This window comes from Mollisia scopiformis, assembly GCF_001500285.1.
Source record: "Mollisia scopiformis unplaced genomic scaffold LY89scaffold_2, whole genome shotgun sequence".
In the NCBI taxonomy this organism is placed as follows: domain Eukaryota; kingdom Fungi; phylum Ascomycota; class Leotiomycetes; order Helotiales; family Mollisiaceae; genus Mollisia; species Mollisia scopiformis.
The window spans coordinates 705927-723512 of NW_017263582.1; the positions used below are offsets into that span (position 1 = coordinate 705927).

At 47.5% G+C, this 17586-nt stretch overlaps 9 protein-coding genes across 9 annotated transcripts; 4 read left to right on the top strand and 5 right to left on the bottom strand.

Moving 5' to 3' along the window:
* Positions 1-85: 85 nt before the first annotated feature.
* LY89DRAFT_713695 (uncharacterized protein) lies at positions 86-448 on the top strand (the record flags this gene model as incomplete). Its single annotated transcript, XM_018218070.1, has 1 exon — positions 86-448. One exon carries the CDS (start codon positions 86-88, stop codon positions 446-448), a length of 363 nt encoding a protein of 120 aa, XP_018077532.1.
* A 968-nt stretch (positions 449-1416) lies between these two features.
* On the bottom strand, positions 1417-2370 carry LY89DRAFT_663642 (uncharacterized protein; the record flags this gene model as incomplete). The annotated part of the gene is made up of 4 exons (XM_018212718.1): positions 1417-1679; positions 1744-2154; positions 2188-2192; positions 2357-2370. 4 exons carry the CDS (start codon positions 2368-2370, stop codon positions 1417-1419), a joined length of 693 nt encoding a protein of 230 aa, XP_018077533.1.
* Positions 2371-3773: 1403 nt separating this feature from the next.
* LY89DRAFT_679978 (zf-ZPR1-domain-containing protein) lies at positions 3774-5604 on the bottom strand. Its single transcript, XM_018213983.1, has 2 exons — positions 5190-5604; positions 3774-5128 (listed from the first exon to the last, which is right to left on the bottom strand). The coding sequence occupies exons 1-2, from the start codon at positions 5400-5402 to the stop codon at positions 3812-3814; spliced, it is 1530 nt and encodes a 509-aa protein (XP_018077534.1). The 5' UTR covers positions 5403-5604; the 3' UTR covers positions 3774-3811.
* Positions 5605-6112: 508 nt separating this feature from the next.
* Positions 6113-6591, top strand: LY89DRAFT_776979 (uncharacterized protein; the record flags this gene model as incomplete). The annotated part of the gene is made up of 3 exons (XM_018222094.1): positions 6113-6260; positions 6318-6380; positions 6433-6591. The coding sequence occupies exons 1-3, from the start codon at positions 6153-6155 to the stop codon at positions 6589-6591; spliced, it is 330 nt and encodes a 109-aa protein (XP_018077535.1). The 5' UTR covers positions 6113-6152.
* A 344-nt stretch (positions 6592-6935) lies between these two features.
* LY89DRAFT_573873 (ras family protein) lies at positions 6936-7811 on the bottom strand (the record flags this gene model as incomplete). Its single annotated transcript, XM_018208705.1, has 3 exons — positions 6936-7280; positions 7329-7532; positions 7581-7811. The coding sequence occupies 3 exons, from the start codon at positions 7809-7811 to the stop codon at positions 6936-6938; spliced, it is 780 nt and encodes a 259-aa protein (XP_018077536.1).
* Positions 7812-8166: 355 nt separating this feature from the next.
* On the top strand, positions 8167-10598 carry LY89DRAFT_635391 (sphingosine-1-phosphate phosphohydrolase-like protein). Its single transcript, XM_018211442.1, has 4 exons — positions 8167-8427; positions 8626-8842; positions 8888-10242; positions 10290-10598. Exons 1-4 carry the CDS (start codon positions 8307-8309, stop codon positions 10370-10372), a joined length of 1776 nt encoding a protein of 591 aa, XP_018077537.1. The 5' UTR covers positions 8167-8306; the 3' UTR covers positions 10373-10598.
* A 301-nt stretch (positions 10599-10899) lies between these two features.
* On the bottom strand, positions 10900-11452 carry LY89DRAFT_574207 (peptidyl-prolyl cis-trans isomerase; the record flags this gene model as incomplete). Its single annotated transcript, XM_018208728.1, has 2 exons — positions 10900-11310; positions 11375-11452. The coding sequence occupies 2 exons, from the start codon at positions 11450-11452 to the stop codon at positions 10900-10902; spliced, it is 489 nt and encodes a 162-aa protein (XP_018077538.1).
* A 548-nt stretch (positions 11453-12000) lies between these two features.
* Positions 12001-13834, top strand: LY89DRAFT_170220 (uncharacterized protein). The gene is made up of 3 exons (XM_018205564.1): positions 12001-12174; positions 12237-13118; positions 13163-13834. Exons 1-3 carry the CDS (start codon positions 12097-12099, stop codon positions 13403-13405), a joined length of 1203 nt encoding a protein of 400 aa, XP_018077539.1. The 5' UTR covers positions 12001-12096; the 3' UTR covers positions 13406-13834.
* An 895-nt stretch (positions 13835-14729) lies between these two features.
* On the bottom strand, positions 14730-17493 carry LY89DRAFT_679984 (uncharacterized protein). Its single transcript, XM_018213984.1, has 2 exons — positions 17112-17493; positions 14730-16537 (listed from the first exon to the last, which is right to left on the bottom strand). Exons 1-2 carry the CDS (start codon positions 17195-17197, stop codon positions 14923-14925), a joined length of 1701 nt encoding a protein of 566 aa, XP_018077540.1. The 5' UTR covers positions 17198-17493; the 3' UTR covers positions 14730-14922.
* Positions 17494-17586: the final 93 nt, after the last annotated feature.

Consider the following 17586-nt stretch of genomic DNA (forward strand, 5'->3'; position numbering starts at 1 on the left):
CTCTCCCTCTCCCTCTCCCTCTCCCTCTCCCTCCTCCTCAAAGCATAATTATTCACCGGCAAATGTCCCTGAGAAGATAGCTGCAATGCGCGCAGAGGAGCAGAAATCCAAAGGGATATGGCAAGAGCCGCTCGTTGAAGCGAGAAACTTGAGGATGGAGAGGCTGAAGAAAAACACAAGGGAGGAAATGGCGGCGTATGCAAGCACGTCGGGTGAGGGAGACGTCAAGGGTAAGGGAGGGCAGATAGATTTGGTGGGTGAGATGTCACCGAATGACAAGAAAGTGCTGGATGAAGCAGAGGAGAGACTTCGTCAAGAAACGGCGAACGAAACACCCGAAGGAAGGCAGAAGCGCGTGGCCAGATTAAGAGCTGAGAATGCGAGGAAGCGAGAGAAGTTGAAGACGGAAATCTTGCAGAAGAACACCGAATCAGTGCGAAGAAGCTGAGGCATCAAGGTCCGCCTTAAAGGTAACTCCCTCAGCCTCAGCTTCGACTTGCTTTTCTTTGATGCGATTGTAATAGCTCCTAGCTCGCGCTACCCGCTCTGCGTTTTTTTCTGCCAAAGTCCGACGGGGTGCCATTGCTTTGCGGTCTTAAATTGTGAGGATGAAGACTGGACAGGGAAGTGGACGAGGAAGAAGAGCAAGAGGACAAGTTGGAGTAGCAGGACAAGTCGGAGGAGGTGGACGCTTGACTGTGGTATTCTCAAGTAGCAGTGGGGTTGCGGTGTATGAGGTGAAAGCGAAGCAGAGCGTGAAATCGGTCGCTTGTATCTGTTCGCTGAAAGTCACGAGAAGAAGATAGAATTGGAAGAGTTGAAATCGAGTAGATAGAGCCGCTTATGAAGCTTGAAATTCTCATTCGAAGGTGATTGTATTGTGATCTGATGGTTGCTTGTGAAAGGTGAGTAGTAGGAAAGACAGGGATGGCCAGAGTTGCGGAAGTGAGCTCAGCTAGGACTATGGTACTTGAGGAGTTGTCTAGGAGGTTTCGACTTTGTTCTAATCGATTCTCAAGTCTCAAGAAGGTATTGAAATGCAATTTTGGTAACTTCTCCTACGAGTGATATGTAAAAGAGTGAAAGCATTTTTGTCAAAATGCAGTTCTTCTAGTACCGTAAACATTGGTACATGAGCCATTAATGTCTCAGAGTTTGTGGAACATGATCAACGGGATAAGTAAGTCATTCATAAGAGCGAATTGAGTTTTGAAATATCGTGGATGAGGTAGTGCGAGAATGCTATGAATTCCCTTCTATTTCAAAGAAACTGCTTTCCCCACTTACATTGTCCCACAAACTCTGAACAATATTATCTTATGTTCCACTTTTTACGGTACCGGCGTTCTCATCCTGTTCCAACTAGGGATCAATACCACTTGTGCTCGTACCTAGTGTAGTGGATTCGCTTCCTTGCTAATTTTCTCCTTGCTTGATACCTTCAATCTCAAGTCTCAGCGCCTCGATGCTCTCGTTCTGGTCTGATACCAGCTTCTTTACGATATCACCAACAGTCTTTAGAGACTCGAAGAGAATGGCGAGAGAATGCTCGGATGATGCCTTGATCTCACCTTGTTTCTCGGCATTAGCAGATAGCTCCGAAGTCGAGATTTCGTCTTCGGCCTCCGAGAGATGCTCTTCTTCGTTGGTTTCGGCTTCGTTGGCATGGACCTCGTTTGCTGAAGACTCGTCAGTATATCTTCAAGAACACAGTGAGAATGTAAGCAAGGAAAGGATACTCACGGTCCACAACACTTCCGCTGCCATTTTGAGCAAGCAAGAGGTCTTTGATGATCTTTACTCCGTCCGGTTTCATGCGGTCTGAAATGCTCCGCTTGAATTGGATGGACCGGTATATTGGTGCTGTAGGAATTGTGATTTCCAGGGCATACTGATCTTCCTTATGATACCGGAATCGAACTCTCTGGTTGTCGTTGAGGTATGCGTATACTGGTATGTCTTTGGAGCTGTTCTGCTTTGCCGTGTCCCAAGTACCGACAAGGAGATCTACTTTATCATCCGTGACTGGTTCAGTGGTCTTTTTCTGCTTCTTCTGCTTCTTCTGCTCAGGCGCCTCGTCCTCGCTTTCCTGCCGTTCCTCATCATCGTCCGATTGATCACGTTGTTGGTGTATACGCTTTTGGGCAGTTTTACCTGCGGTTCGCTCAGGTGGTGCTATGAACTTACCAGGACTAGGTATTCAGATTTAGTATGTCTCCACAAACTCATAGCCACAAACACGAAAGGTCTCCTCGAGACTACTTCTGAGAACGATGCATCGCTGACGTGGGCTTCTTAGGTGGTCCGTAGACCAAGAAATAATCGAAACACAATGATCAGGGAAGTGGTAACTCACTTCCTGGTGCTCATGATGTCGACTTGTGGAAACCTATTTTTTGGTCGAGGCACAGTACTAAACTTGTACTGAGAGGTTTGTACGTCGACTACAGCTCCTGTGTTCAGACAATTCCAATCCGAGTATGATGTGAAGGATGAAAAGTCGATCCGAGGGCACATGTATTTGTAGGATCGTCGATGAAAGAATCGACGTGGAAAGAGTATCTGCTATTGTCACTTGGAGGAACTTCTGGGCTATTGTAGATTGACCTCGGTATGGATGATAGATAATAGTCCCTTCTAGGCAGGCTGACATGTGTTTGCGGATATGCCTTCGATCAGTTCGAAAGACCGTTGGAGGCGCCTACTCTCAAAACCCCATTCATATAACCTACGATACCCACCTCGGAAGATCTACCAAGTCCAATTCTCGCACTTTCGAGATATTGCATGCTACCAGCTAACAATAGGCCCGACTTGGAAAACATGACAACTCCGAACCACCATCTCTTAGTCGGTTCTGTCTCTTGTTCCTGAGGATTAAGGACTACGCACAAACGTGGAAGAGACATACACAATGAAAGAACAAATCAAACATGATACGGGTAGGCAAGCCTGAGTGAAGCAAACAAGCGTAATGATGAATAGAAGAATACAGAATACATAAGGATAACATTGTGAGAGTCTTGGTTAAAACATGATCTATGGTGATGTGAGGATATACGCAAATATTTGTATAGAATAATGCACTTCTGCAGAAATCTTTCAACATAGAAGCCATTTCATGACAGGCATTTCTTGTCATTTTCAACTGATATTCCCCGCCCGTCTTTCTTCTAGGTACCGCAAATATAAGCGCAATGTTGTTCCAGAATGTGTCGGACAACATAATTGGGCTATGTTCTATCAGTAAAATAAAGTTTGAAGGACAATTTAGTATAAGAACGATATGACCTGGGCTTTCTTTCAGATTTCCAGAACCCTACTCTTCCCGTTTATATTGTCCAAAAATCTTTGAACAATATGATCATATACTTCACTTTTCACGGCCAATGGCGAAAGACCTGAGAAGCTTTGCAATGGGGAAAATGACAGATTCAAGGTGTTGGATAACTTATCGTAAAATTGCCTCCACCTCGAATGTGCTGAAGCTTCCGAAGACGGTTAATGTCTTCTATATTGTTATAGTGTACCCCCTCGATCATACATTAGTCTCTTGCCATATAGTAATTTCAAATATACCTGAAGAGGAGAGGACTTATGCCGCTTCAAAGTATTCAGGCCTGGACGGACTTTGAATCTTCATGTGATTTCGCAATGCGTGAGACATTGACTTGATTGTCTGAATTTGACCCAGCAATTGAAATCGCTCTCTTGTCATGTAGATGAAAGACGGACATTCTGTCACCACACGAATTGGGAAGTAGCTATTCAAAACGCAGGTAAATTTCTTCAATTTTCTAATCTATCATTCTCAACCATTACTCTCCTCGATCCTCTGCGCCTCATCCGCAGCATCTTCCTTCTTCTTCTCTCCAGCTTCATCCACATACCCCTCAGTCTTCATATCCGCCAACCCCAGATCCTCCTTCTCCTCCTCAGTCCTCTCATACTCCTCCGTCTCGATCTGCGGATCTTCATTCGGACTACATAAATTCTGCACATAACTACTAGCTAGCGGATCTTTCAAGATGACCGTGAATTTGCGTTCCCCTTTAATAGCATGATCTAAACCATCGAAGAACGCCTTCCATGTTTGTTTAGATTCGGATGGTAAAGAATCGCCACCCGCATCATTCGAATCATCGATATCGAAGATCTGTTGGTGTAAATCGTCACGAACCTGCGTTAGCAGGCCTTCAACGGTCGTAAATCTTCCTCCCAAAGTACCTGGGTTGACCGAGAGACTCAGTTCCGGACATTCCAAGGCACAGGATTCGGATTTGAGGATATCTCGGGCGAGATCAATTGGTCCTTCGACCTTGAGGGTGATTTTCTTTCCCTTCTCGGGAACCTCGCCGCCGGTTTTAACTTCGTTGGAGCGGTAACCACATTGGTCGCATACGGTGCTCATGATGATTACTTGTTTGAAGTGTGGGATGTCGACCATTTTCATATGCGTGACGCAGTATTTCGTGCAGCCGGGACAGGTGGCGGGGAACGAGTAGACCTCGTTGGGAATAATATCGTCGGTCTCGAAACTTGCTGCTGTCGGTTGTCCCGGGACAGCTGGTTCGGGCTTCTGTTCCTCTTCTTCGCCACTGCCTAAGCCTAATGCCTCGTTTTGCTCTGGTGTTCGTGCATATTCGACTTTTGACCATTTTCCTACGCCGTCTTTCTGGTCTGGTTCGATCCACGAATTTCCCGCTGGATCATCGAGCGAGACTCGGAACGGAAAGCTCTCTCCCTTGATCATGTTCCTGCCTTTTTGAACAATTTCCTCAATCTTCGCCCAGACCTCTGGGATCTGCTCTTTCCTCTCTGGTTGTTGCAATTCTAGATCCTCTAGTATCATGCTTAGCAAGCCCTCCACATTCGTGAGTTGTCCTCGACCGGCAGGAACTTCGATATCAAGCTCAATGAACTTTACTACGCAGGTATCCGACTTCACGACCTGGCGCGCAAAGTCTTCTTTTGTAGTGAGACGGAGTTCATAATGTGAGCCTTTCTGTTGGATCTCGCCGGCAGATTGGATCTCGGAGTTTTTGAAGTTGCAGTGTGGACAGTAGAAGGACATTAAGATTATTTCGCGGAAGAAAGGTATGCGTGTGAGGAGGAGTTTTGTGATGCCCTATCGTATGTTGTTAGAAATAAATATTTTTTTTTGCCTTGGATAAAATCTGGGGCTGTACATTCTCATGGCAGTTCATACACAGACTCTCTATCTCATCTACGATCTTTGGCTCTCCATCATCATCTTCTGTTGATTCGAATTGATCGTTGGTAGGAGGTACTCCATTCTTGTCTTCAACAGACAGGTGTTCTGCTTTCTTGCCAAGACTTTCGAAGAAGTCATCAAAGGCAGCACCATCTGGTTTTGGTTCTTCGTGAGTATTAGACGCCATGTTGTCGTATTGTGTTCAAATCTTGGTGGCGGGGTAGGTTTGGAGGGGTTCAAAATATTTTCTTTGGCGATAACGAGTCATAAGGCTGAAGGACAGTTAGTGTTCTTAGTGCAGGGCTAGTAGCGAGGCTGGCAAAGCATGAAATAGGGGTTGGGATTGCATGTCATCTGGATTGTGAAATGTCTTCTCATATCCAATTAAGATGGAGCTGTCACTTACTAAGTCAGATCTAATCAGGAAATCAAATTTGCTCATGAAGAGTATTTCTGTGCAAAGGAACTTTCTGGAAGCACCCAGTTATGGCCACTGGCCCAACTTTCTAAAATATCACTACTGTCCAGGTCATGCCTGTAAATCCAGCGTGGCCAGACAGAGAGCAGAATGTCCCAACATGCATTAGCACCAAGGTATGCAGAGGGTTCCATAATTGCTGCAAATTGCCAGTAAAAACAATTCCATGTGATGTTAGAATGTCATTGATAAATGGTTTCTTGGCTTCAAGGCCCCATAGAGGAGTGCCATCTCCTAAACAGCAATGTCCCTCCCAAACACCAATATTGAGAAAAGAATAAGTCAGAAAATAATAACAGAGATTGAGATGTACAGTAGTCAACCAAGAAACAGACCTTTCGTCCTCTCGTCCTCCCGTAAATGCTACTAATTGATTCAACCAATGACCTCGGCCAAAATATTTCAGTGAACAACACCAGAGTCGCGCCCCAAAAACACAACCCCACCAACACTTCAAAGATGTCGAGTACAACGCGACCTCCTGCGACATCGTCTACGAATGCGCCGTCAGGGGAGAAGTCATATTTTGAGCAGCAGAGAGAAGTTTTATTGAAGGAAATTGGCGTTGTATGTGCTGCTCAATTGATACGAAATCATGGACGCGTTGCTGATCCTGGGATGCAGAGCTTCGAACATGTCCTCGCCAATATCAACAAGTTGAATCGTTCGCTCGAGGGCGTTATTGCTGTATGTCTTGATATCCATGTAGAGAAAGAGAAGAAAATGCTAAGAAAAACAGGTTGGAAATGAATTCAGCTCGGTCGAAGCGCTGTGGTCGCAGTTTGAGAATGTGATGGCTAAGGATCCTGATGCAGAAGCAGAAACACACGCCGGAGAAGGGGAGGAGGCGGAGCAAGACGAGGAGACGGAAATTCGCGAGCATGGTAATGGGCAATAGGGGTTGAAGGAGATTTGAAAGGCGTTACGGATTCACGATACCCAGTTCTCACGAGGAACGAGATATATGGTATGGTCTCCTTGTTTCTACAAGAACACGGTCATGATACATAAGAAACCCCGTTTGTGCAGTTCGCCAGCACAGGTCCCTATTACTGAGCACATGAAAGACAAGATGGAAAAGAAAACCAGTGTTTCTGGCGAGAATAGGTCCACAAACACGCTATCCAGACAGGTTCAATCTGCCAATTGCAAATCTTCCTGTCCAGTTTCTGCGTACCTTGCGCTCCTTGTTATGCAATCATAGGTCATGTCGATATCGTAATAAGTCGTGGCAGAAGGTCATCAGAGGAATCGGCAGTTCCGCTTCTTCTTTCTGACGACTGGGTATTGGGTCTGTCCCCCGGAACTTGGCTCTGGCTCTTGCCGTTGATTACTTCGATCGTTGGCGACAACAGTGTTGATGGCCTCTTCGAAGATCTCATCGACGCCGACCATTTCCTTACTACTGCACTCCATGTATCGTGCTCCCATTTTGCGAGCAACCGATAGACCTTGTTCTTGTGTAACAGGAGTCAATCCCTGGGTCTTGAGGAGATCGATGCATGTTCGTTTCGTTCGCAAGTCCGACTTGAGGCCGACGAGTACCAGAGGTGTGTATGGGCAGAAGTGCAATACCTCAGGATACCACTTCAAAGTTGTTAGTAGTGCTGCGAAGATTCGAGGGAGACGTCTTACCTTGTCCAGGACGTTCTCGAGGGAATTGGGACAATCAATTGCAAAGCAAACGAACAACAAATCGGTCTCGGGGTAAGAGAGAGGGCGGAGACGGTCGTATTCTTCTTGACCAGCAGTATCCCATAAAGCTAGCTCCAGTGTCTTGCCACTTGCTTGATGAGTTGGATAGGTAATGTAGTTCTCGAAGACTGTTGGTACATATTTCTGTTGACAATTAACAAAAACCTCGTTTGCCGGAGCTGCGCATATTACCTCTGGGAAATAGCCTTGACTGTAGCTTATAAGAAGACATGTCTTTCCGCATCCACCATCACCAACTACGACAATCTTCTTCGAGTATGCAGGACCCTCTGTAACATGCGTCGCCGACGACTCCCTTCCAGTAGAATTGCTCATCATTGTGCTGACTGTGCCTTCGCTAGATCTTGCGCTCTGCTCACGACGTGTAGGTTTTCTTCGGGGAGCTTCGTATTTTTCCGACATATCTGAACGTCGGTTGTTGTAGTATTCCTTTTGCTGATATTGCGCCGACATGTCTTTGGATAAGCTCCAGCGCCAGGCTAGAGCAGCAACACGCGAAGCGAACGTCGAAGAATGGGTGAATTTGAACTAATTATGGATCGCAATATTCAATGTAGAACTGAACAGTGGCTTTCGTCTTTGGAGTGGAATGTTAAGATTCAGATGAAAGTTCAAGTGGAAGGGCTGCGGAGTCTGAAATAGGAAGTCACGTAAACACGGTGGTTGCGCCTGGCAACGTCACCCGTTTTAGCTTTTGGGGAAGTCTAATTTTGGCGTAGCTTAATCATAAGTCCCGTAATCAGCATCAACCGAGGCGCTTCACCACAGTGGCTGACTTTATGACGAACAATTGAAGACTCGAGCACCATTGTCACTCCTTTGTAATCATTGGGTTGTTCAGTCTTCCTCTTCCCACACATCTGCCACAGTATACATGCCCTGGCACCGAATGCATCGATGTCCTCGACTCCAAATGGCTCTGGCCTAGAGCTTGAGAAATTCCCAGATGCCCCACCAAAGATAGCAATAAACGCGCCTGCAGATACTCCAGATGCAGGCTTACGAAGTCTAGATCATTGTAAGTATTTCAAATAGTTGCGAGGGCCTATGTGCTCGTTGTCTTTGAGTGGTGCAGTAGTCTGCTGCAACCACAAGCACTCCTAAACATCTCTAACCTCTACTTTAACAAGAAGCAGGGGCTGTGATTATATATTTTTCTGGATGTCATTTCTTCGAACATTAGAGTAGCTATTGTACATTGCTAATAACTTTTCAGATAAGCGCAAGTTACCACAATGGCGATACGATCTGCGGCAGCAGTTGTTACCCCTGATACGATGGGAGACTCCATATCTGGCATGGATGCAAGATAAGATGCGATCACCTGCCCTCGATTCCTACTTTGCCATTACAGCGAACTTGGGAACGCATACCTTCTTCATGGTGGTATTGCCCATTCTCTTCTGGTGTGGGCATACATCGTTGGGTAGAGGGTGAGAGCTGCCAATTTAAGCAACGAACTCTGCTGATGATACTAGAATGGTACACATCCTTGCTTCCGGTGTATTCTTCACTGGATTTATTAAGGATATGGTTTCATTACCTCGACCTTTGTCCCCACCTCTTCAACGTATCACAATGTCTGGTTCTGCAGCTTTGGAATACGGGTTTCCTTCAACACATTCAGCAAATGCCGTTTCGGTGGCAGTCTATGCTTTGTTCACAATACACTCGCCTGATTGTCAACTACAGCAGTCGACCAAGTTGATCCTGGAGATAGTCAGCTATTCTTATGCATTTTCAATTATCCTAGGGCGTCTTTACTGCGGCATGCATGGTTTTCTCGACGTTATTGTTGGCAGCATAATCGGAGCTGGTATTTCGGTCATCGAATGTGTCTATGGTGCCGAGATTGACAGGTACCTGCACAGCAGCTCTTGGCTAGCTCCAGCAACTATTGCTTTGGTTATCATTGTTCTCATTCGTATTCATCCGGAACCGGCCGACGACTGCCCATGTTTCGATGATAGTGTCGCATTTGCAGGCGTTATGATAGGTATTGAGATTGGAGGTTGGCATTATGCATCTGGCAATTGGGCGTGGGACATTCCCGTCCCAGCCACTGTCCCATTCAGTCTTCAGCATATGGGGTGGGTGGTCGTGATTGCGCGAGTCCTCATCGGAGTCCTGGTGATCTTTGCTTGGAGAGAGGTAATGAAGCCTGCGATGCTTAAATTTCTTCCGCACTTGTTCCGCATCATTGAACAATACGGATTGAGTTTGCCTCGCAAATTCTTTATGCCAGCTTCTGAGTACAAGAACATTCCTTCTCGATTGAAGGTAGATAACGTGATGCCGTCCGTGTCGGACTTGCCAGGACTTCTGACTTCCATTCGTCATCCGGGTCGGGGGCGTGCCGTATCCGTGGGACCACAATCAGCAGCTGATGCCTACGAGACTTTGGCTTACCGTGAGAAAAGAAGAAGAGACAGCTTGACCAATACTGGAGAGATGGAGTCTGGAGCACAGTCACCACGTTCCACTGTTGCGGCGCAAGCTGACTATTTTTCCGTTCCGGGCAAAGTCGACAAAGAGGGAGCGGTTTCCCAAGTGTCTGGGATATCTGCACCTTTAGGTCTATTGGCTACTGGCAATTTGCCCACTCCAGCTCAATCCAGAGTTGGTTCATACGAACAAATGATGGGCCAAGGTCATGTGTTGATGACCCCATCAACACCGCCCAATGGTTTGGTGGACGATGCCGAGGATGAAAATGTCGAGATCTTTGTTGGACAGCAGAACGAATTGGGAGAAAAGGAGATGTTTTCAAGACTGGAGAAACCTCGTGTGAGGTACGATGTTGAAGTTGTGACAAAACTCGTTGTCTATACTGGTAAGATGAATTCACTTCCAGTAGGCCAATATGCTGACCTGTACCAGGAATTGGGTGGCTTGCTGTTGAATTCAATCCTATTATTTTCGAGGTCCTCGGACTTGGGATGGGAAATCATCGTCCCTTCTAGAAGAGAGGACGTTTTGCTGTTGATAACTGGACTTCTTGTTGAAGCCTTCTTTTGCATTTGCATAGTCGCTAGGAGTTTTGGACAACAGGGGCACGGAATCATAGCGTGCTTGAGGCGTTTTGGGAATAGGATGATACATAACAGTGTAGCCTTGGTATAACCTAAGACTGTACAAACATAGCATTGTAAATTGATGTCCTTCCGACTTGGTTTGCGGTCTACAGCCAATTTCGCCTATGTCCACATTTTTGTCACCATCCTCGTCTATTTTAGAGATGTACCTCAGTACCAGTGAAGATCCAGACCATCCTTCCATTTCACTTCTGCACATGCGCAACACAGCAGCAGCTCGGGACATTCTTCTGGATCTGCCAGGCGTTTTGGCAATATCATGACGTCCAAGACTATATTGGCCCCTGTAGCATTTGCATGTGCCAGAACTACCTTAAGGTTTGAGTTGGGCCGCATGAAACTAGCCACATCTACCAAGGGTAGAAGGTTTTCGTGAAGAGCCAATAAATCAGCCTTTAACCAGCCAATGGATTGGCATGCATAGTTATGCTTTCAATTTTGATTTCCTCCTTGGGTCTATTCTTCTTATCCACCTCAATCTTCTCCATCTTAGCCAAGGTTGCCAAACTGTCGTCTCCCAGTACATGACCAAACACCGTATTCTTGCCGTCCAGATGAGGTGCCTTGTCGAAGCAGATGAAGAATTGACTGCCGTTCGTTGCGGGACCTTTATTTGCCATACTAACGATTCCTCGTGCGTTGTGTCGTAGTGCGGGTGAGATCTCGTCTTCGAAGGGTTCTTCCCATATTGAGACGCCGCCCTTGGGTTGGGATGGAGGGGCTCCAGTCTGGATCATGAAGTTGGGGATCAGTCTGTGGAAGGCTGAGCCATTGTAATAGCCGGATGCGCAGAGGGCGAGGAAGTTCTGGGGAGCTGTTAGATTTGACTTGTCTTAAAGAAGGGTGGAAGGGAAATTTGCTTATGTTTACCTCAGCTGTTTTTGGCACGCTCTCGCAGAAGACTTCTATCTTGATATCACCGAGGTTCGTGTGGAGAGTAACTGACATGCTGGGCAAGAGTGAATTTGGCAGTGCAGCATGGTCGTGGAGAAACTTCACAGGAAAAAAAGAGGAAGGAATTAAATAATGAGAACGAGTGTTCAGCCCTATCGCGGGACAACAGCCGTGAATAAATTCGGCCCCGCCATGCTCGAAGCGCGCTAGCTCTCTTCGAATCACAAAGCAGGATGCGTGGTGCCTTGACCAGGCAATAAGCGATGCTGGATGCTTGGACTGACAAGACCGAGACTGGGACCTTGGAAAGACGACGACGGACAAAGAGTCTCGACAATGAAAGGTCCGCTGGTCTAGACTGGACGCATCACCTCGCTATCGCCGAACAAGAACAAAGCAAAGCAGCGAGCTTCTTGTCGCTCGCGCCCAGGTCGCTGTTAAGGTTACCATTGGGTACGAGTCTCCCGATACCGACGATTCCCCAGCGAACATCAACACACGGCTGAGCCTTGCTTATATGGTGACGACGAAAGCTCTTCCCACCTCGACCCAACCCAACCTCTGCGCATCCTACGCAACCATCAACCCCTCCCCTCCTATGATCCCCAGGTCACGATAAGCTCGTCCTCTGGTCTGTCGACAGCCCACATCTTGGCGCAAACCGCGCGGTGGCGCAGAGTGAGCCCGAGACTGGCAAGATGGCTGCGTTCGTGAGAGTCTCGGGGCCGCCAAACAGTAATTTTCTCGTGGGATATCCGGGCATCTCGGCGACGCTGGTGAGGAACCTTTGCTTGTAGCTCTGAAGTGACTCGTTTGTGCTAACGATGTTGGTGCTCAGCCTCGTATAGAAGGCAAGGTGGAAATTAGACCCCTCACTGGCATCTCTGCGCCGGTTGCGATTTCATTGGTGAGGATATGCTTGCAACGGAGAGAGACGATACATCCGTCGGCAGAGTCGATAGCGAAGAAGCATCTGGGGACGCCGAGGAGAGAGACAACCGATGTGGTGGGGAAGGAGCTACTGTTATTTAGGTGTCCGGCTGGCAGGGAATCCGAGAGCGTAGTATTGATGGACCTACCGTTCGTATTGTTCATACCGTTTGGCAGAGGAGGCGAAGAGAGCAATAGGCGAATACCCCCCGCATCATTACAACTTCCCAGTCGGACGGCGGAGACATTCTATGAGTTGGTGGTGACCGTCCAGCAAGGCCAGGAGCAGAAGAAGTTTGCATTCCCAGTACCGATACAACGATATGATACCCTCTCTACCTTTGGAATGTACAATAGGCCGGAAGCTGCAGAGAAAACGTCGGATCATCTGGTAACTTTGGGTATCTCGTTACCACGTTGGTCTTATGGTCCTTTGGATCCTGTAAGCGTCTACATAAAACTATCACCAAACCCAGATTGGATGAACAAGGCGAAAAAGGTCATGATACAGAAAATTACAATCGGCATAGAAGAGGAGATCACTTATAACCCAGAAGGCGACGAACCAACAAAGAAGATTAATCGAATAGCCAAACACACTCAAACGGTGGGGGTCAAGATGCCAGAAGCAGGCTATTTCACAAACTTAGGACTTGTATTTCCATCGAAAGAGCTACGGGATCCGGAGGGTATTATTCGTCGAGGGAAGCCTGCATTTCCAATGTATTCGGTCAACTCATTCACAACCACAGGAACTCTTTACAAGATAGAATTCTTCTTGATCATCAAGGTAAGTGTTGAACCTCAAGTTTTGATGTTAACTGACGAATTTAGGCACATATGTCTGCAGCAAGAGACATTGTTCTACGACAACCCATAGTGGTTTGTCCCCTGGATCAACAGGACTGTAAAGAGGAAATGGATGCCATCGAACAAGCCGCAAAAGACGCATCTCACGTAGACCCTCACAACCCCATGTTACCAGCCTGCACCATCATCCGAGCCAACGACAAAGATGCATTGAAAGCCCTCGGCTGGACCATGGTAGGCGGACAGAAGAAAATGGTGATTGAGTGAAAATAGTTGCTCAACACTAGTACGTCGATTCCCACGGAATCACCACGATGACGACACGATTTCGCATCGATTTTTTGCATCTCAAAAAGACTGAGATACCACGATATGATCTCCAAGCAACATCGCAGAGAGAGGAATCAATTCACGTCAGCACGAGAAGGCGACGATCTGGGCACGGCGCTGGCGTTATAGGGCGGAGGCAGGGTCATCGAGCCCATAATTCTCAGAAGCAAGGCGTGCGCAGGATTTGAAACAAACGTCAAAAGAATCTTCCAGCAGATACTGGATGGTTTGGCATTTACAGGGGCGTTGGACGAAGCCTTACTTCATCACGTTGTATATGAATGATGGAATGGATGAAAACATCATGGCCATGACCAAACAGCGATGAGATGATCCCATTCTTGTAATGTACGACGTAGTTCAATTGATAACGAGTGCTATGACACCTCTTCAAACTCTCCTACAAAACCCATTCCAAGCCCAATGAACAGGAAATCTGCCTTGACACGCAAGCCCCCGGAACCTTCCCCATCCTTCAAGCACATGTCCCCCGCTAACTGGCCCGTCGGCCCCCAATCACAGCACTCCCAAACTCCCAACACACTTTCCAGCTAATGCGGTGAGATATTACACTTTCGCAAGAAGTGTAATTGGTTGCCGAGGCTGCAGCAGCAGCAGCGTGCTTAAGCGCTCGCCTACCTACTTCCGCAAATCTTTCCTTTACTTTGCCACAATCACGTTTTTCATGGGATTGTCGTTTCCATTGTTGGTAAGTGAGGTGGGCGGTAAAAGTGGGAGAGTGGATATTTGTTACTGTAGTTGTTGGAGTCTTGGTTTTGGTCTTGGTCTTGCTGATGGCTGGGTTTGGTGACTCATTGATTCCAGTGTGGGATGTTGTAATGTTTCAAGGCTGTCCCATGGCTATCGTACATTCTCTCCCTCTTGGAAGTATAATTGAATTGGACTGTCAGTCTTCTTTGCGAGTTATACATAGGTTTGAGGATTCAAATGCCAAAGACTGCTTAGATAGTCGAACTCTTGACACTTGTTATCTGCGGCTTACTTGCTTTCGCTCCCACGATGATTCGTCATGTAGGAGCGTTGTGTCAAAATGACAATCACCATTCGCAAGACTTCCCGATATTCGATATACGAGATGTCACTTTGCACAGAAGAGATATTAGAAGCGAGTTTCCATTCTTATTAAAAAGCTACGCGCGAGTCATGCTTTGAATACAAGTAAACCTCCCAGACCCACGTCTCGGACGTTGCAAATGCAAACCAAGTAACCACCGCATGCGTCTTCAGAAAAAAAGCAAGTTGAGCTTTTCCTCTGCCGCATATGATGCAATTTGTAAAAACGACGCGCAAGAGAGATGAATCTTTGGTACAAAGACAGAGTAGAAAAAAAGCAACGTATGCATAACGCCAATTATCCGTACAAGAGTACAGTCCCTCGCGAGCGAGTGTCAATCTAGTATCCATCCCTAAGAGACAAATGTATGCGTCTCCCCCTAAAAGAAAGATGGCTTGGTGAGTACACGGTATTCTACATAGTCCTCCCCGTCAATGCTAAAGATTTGCGCCTGGCTAACAAGCTTTCCTTGGAATGGGCCATTTTGCTTGCGCTCGTACTTGATGCCGTTGTGATATCGGACTTCGTTCTCGGTGACCATGCTTCCTGAAATGCTTGATGCTCGAGTTGGCTCCGTAGCTTGTTGTTGGGCGATCCAGACCTTGTTGAGCTTCTTCAAGTTGTGCTTCAACTCCATCTGAGCAGCTTCTTGAATGACAGCTTCGGCCATTGCAACCTCCTTGCGAGTCTTCTCATTTTGTCGCTCACGGGCTTCAGCCTTATCCTTTCTCATCTTCTCAGCGGCGGCATCAGCTTCGGCTTGGTTTCTGGCGGAGAGTCGATGTTCCGATCTGGAGCTATGACGAGGCTCGAAATCAGGACTTCCGTTCTGATCAGCAGCGATGCCATTAGTGCCATGCTCAGCTACAACTTGTTGAGCTCTCTGAGCAGCCTTTAGCTCGTTAGTCTTGCGCTCCTTGTCCGACTCTCTGTTCTCCTGCTCGCGTTGACGAATGCGACAGTACTCCTTGACCTCCAATCGATTGAGATGGGCAATATGAGGCTCGAGGACAACCTTATCGTAATGGAGCCAGAGCGCACCAGCACCGACAGGGAAGTTACCATCAACAAATCGGCCATCACGAGTTACTCGTTGAACTTTGACACGGAAGCAGTCGGTTCCACTGAGGACGCCGTAGACGGCATGCTTATCTTCCAAACGAGGTTCATCCGAGTCGGCCCAATACCCAAGCAGAACACCAGAAGGTTTAGACTCAGAGAATGGAGAAGCCTTTGGAGTTTGCATGTCGGCCGCATTGACAGCCTGGAAGCTTGGCGTCTTGTGCAGGGCTTGACGAGGGAGCGAGTGACGGTGAAGCCCAGTGCGGCCAAGCGAATTGCGGTGTACAACAGGCTTGAGTCCAGGCGATGCACCCTCGTGCTCGGCAACGTATGCTTTAGCCTTCAACACGGCTTTGGTGTCAGCTTCATGTCGCTCCTCGGCAGTTGTTTCTGGCTTCATTTCCGATCGGATCTTGACGTATTCCTTGATCTCAGCCGAATTAAGCCCCTTCAAATGCGCGTCGAAGATAACTCTCTCGAACGTAACCCAACATCCTCCAGCACCGGTGGGCGCATTGGCAATCAACTCTTCGCCACGACGGTTCATACCATAGATGCGCGTACGAAGGCGGTCGTGGATGTCGATGAAGCCGTAGATGACATGCTTGTCGGCGTCGTCTGGCTGATCACTGTCGCGCCAAACACCAATGATGACTCCTCGGATCTTTTGCGACTGCTTGGTGCGCTTTGCGGGTGGTTCGATATGGGGACTTCCTCGGACGAGCTTGTAGTCATTTTCGTCTAAGTTGTAATTGACCGAAGCGCGCTTCCTCTTGTGGAATGGCGTGACGACTTCCTCATCATCCTCTTCCTCTTGGCCAGGCATAGTTGCGGAAGATTCGGCAAATCCAATGGCTGGCGCCTCGACGACAATGCCCTTCTCGGTGTCTGTGCTCAGAGAGTTGTGGGTGTCGTTCAGTGGTGTGTCAGACCTATGAACGCAATTCTGTTTAGCAGGTAATCTTATTGTTTCATTCAGGGCTTAGCTGAGTAACCGAAGAAGGCGAGCGAGAGCCCAAAAAGCAAGAGACTCAACACGTGGCAAGAGGTAAGGAGCGACGGACGGAGGGCCGTGAAGCCAAAACCACCACGCAAGGTGCCGCTGCAAAGGCTGAGTCAAGGGATAAGAAATCGCGACAGTGAATAATAATTAAAATGCAATGTCAAGGAAAGAGGACAAATAGATATCGCTTATGTCTTACGCGTCTGACACGCCGAATGGCTATGCAGCATGCAGCGATGTATGTAATTGATTGGAAAGACGCGACGCAAATAAGGAACGCCAAATAAATGCAATGCACGCGAAACGAGCGAGCGAGGGTGGGAGTGAAACTATTCAGAACACATAATCGCGAGCGTAAAGTCGTGATGTGATGTGCGGGTGCGAGGCAAAGTCGGCCCTTGCCAGCGGCAGAGGTGCGTGTAATTTCGCTGATGAAGGGCTAATAACGACGGGAAGGGAAGTGCAGGAAAGGAGAACGCATGCAGGAAAATGTATCGACGTACCTAGGCTCGGGCGACTCCAGAACGGACAGGCCATCCATCTCCTCCGTGCTCAGGGACTCTGAGCGTGAAATACTCAAAGGCTCCATTATTGAATGCGTCTTCGGTGTCCTCAAGACGTGAGACGTGGGAAAGTCAAAAGGAGGAAGGAAAGAAAGAAAGAAAGAGTGAAGAGTGAGGTGTGTGGGTGGGCGGGTGTGGGTGGAATTGAATTATTAAAGAGGGAAGTGGAAAAGGAAGAGAAGAGGGAAAGAAGTTATGAGGTAAGAAGAATTTGAGACGTGGAAGAGACCAGTGCCAGTAAGTTAGAGACTTAAAACGGCGCTAAGAGGGGATTGATTCGGACAGGCGCGCAGCAGCAGGTGTTGTGTTATCAAGAAGAACACTTGCGAGATAAGTCTTCCGTAGTTGGTAGTAGTAGCGTCAGGTTAGTCAATGATTGTCACGTATTGCAGGCAGGCGAGGAAATGCAAATTGT

What these genes read in the sequence shown, in the direction of transcription:
- LY89DRAFT_635391 (XM_018211442.1), top strand. Translation starts at nt 8,307, where the DNA reads ATGTCCTCGACTCCAAATGGCTCTGGCCTAGAGCTTGAGAAATTCCCA. An exon ending in CTTACGAAGTCTAGATCATT is followed by an intron (nt 8,428 to 8,625) that starts GTAAGTATTTCA and finishes ATAACTTTTCAG; the next exon opens with ATAAGCGCAAGTTACCACAA. An exon ending in AAAACTCGTTGTCTATACTG is followed by an intron (nt 10,243 to 10,289) that starts GTAAGATGAATT and finishes GACCTGTACCAG; the next exon opens with GAATTGGGTGGCTTGCTGTT.
- LY89DRAFT_679984 (XM_018213984.1), bottom strand. Translation starts at nt 17,197, where the DNA reads ATGGAGCCTTTGAGTATTTCACGCTCAGAGTCCCTGAGCACGGAGGAG. An exon ending in CTGGAGTCGCCCGAGCCTAG is followed by an intron (nt 16,538 to 17,111) that starts GTACGTCGATAC and finishes TTGCGTTCATAG; the next exon opens with GTCTGACACACCACTGAACG.
- LY89DRAFT_679978 (XM_018213983.1), bottom strand. Translation starts at nt 5,402, where the DNA reads ATGGCGTCTAATACTCACGAAGAACCAAAACCAGATGGTGCTGCCTTT. An exon ending in GTATGAACTGCCATGAGAAT is followed by an intron (nt 5,129 to 5,189) that starts GTACAGCCCCAG and finishes AACATACGATAG; the next exon opens with GGCATCACAAAACTCCTCCT.
- LY89DRAFT_170220 (XM_018205564.1), top strand. Translation starts at nt 12,097, where the DNA reads ATGGCTGCGTTCGTGAGAGTCTCGGGGCCGCCAAACAGTAATTTTCTC. An exon ending in CGGGCATCTCGGCGACGCTG is followed by an intron (nt 12,175 to 12,236) that starts GTGAGGAACCTT and finishes GTTGGTGCTCAG; the next exon opens with CCTCGTATAGAAGGCAAGGT. An exon ending in AATTCTTCTTGATCATCAAG is followed by an intron (nt 13,119 to 13,162) that starts GTAAGTGTTGAA and finishes TGACGAATTTAG; the next exon opens with GCACATATGTCTGCAGCAAG.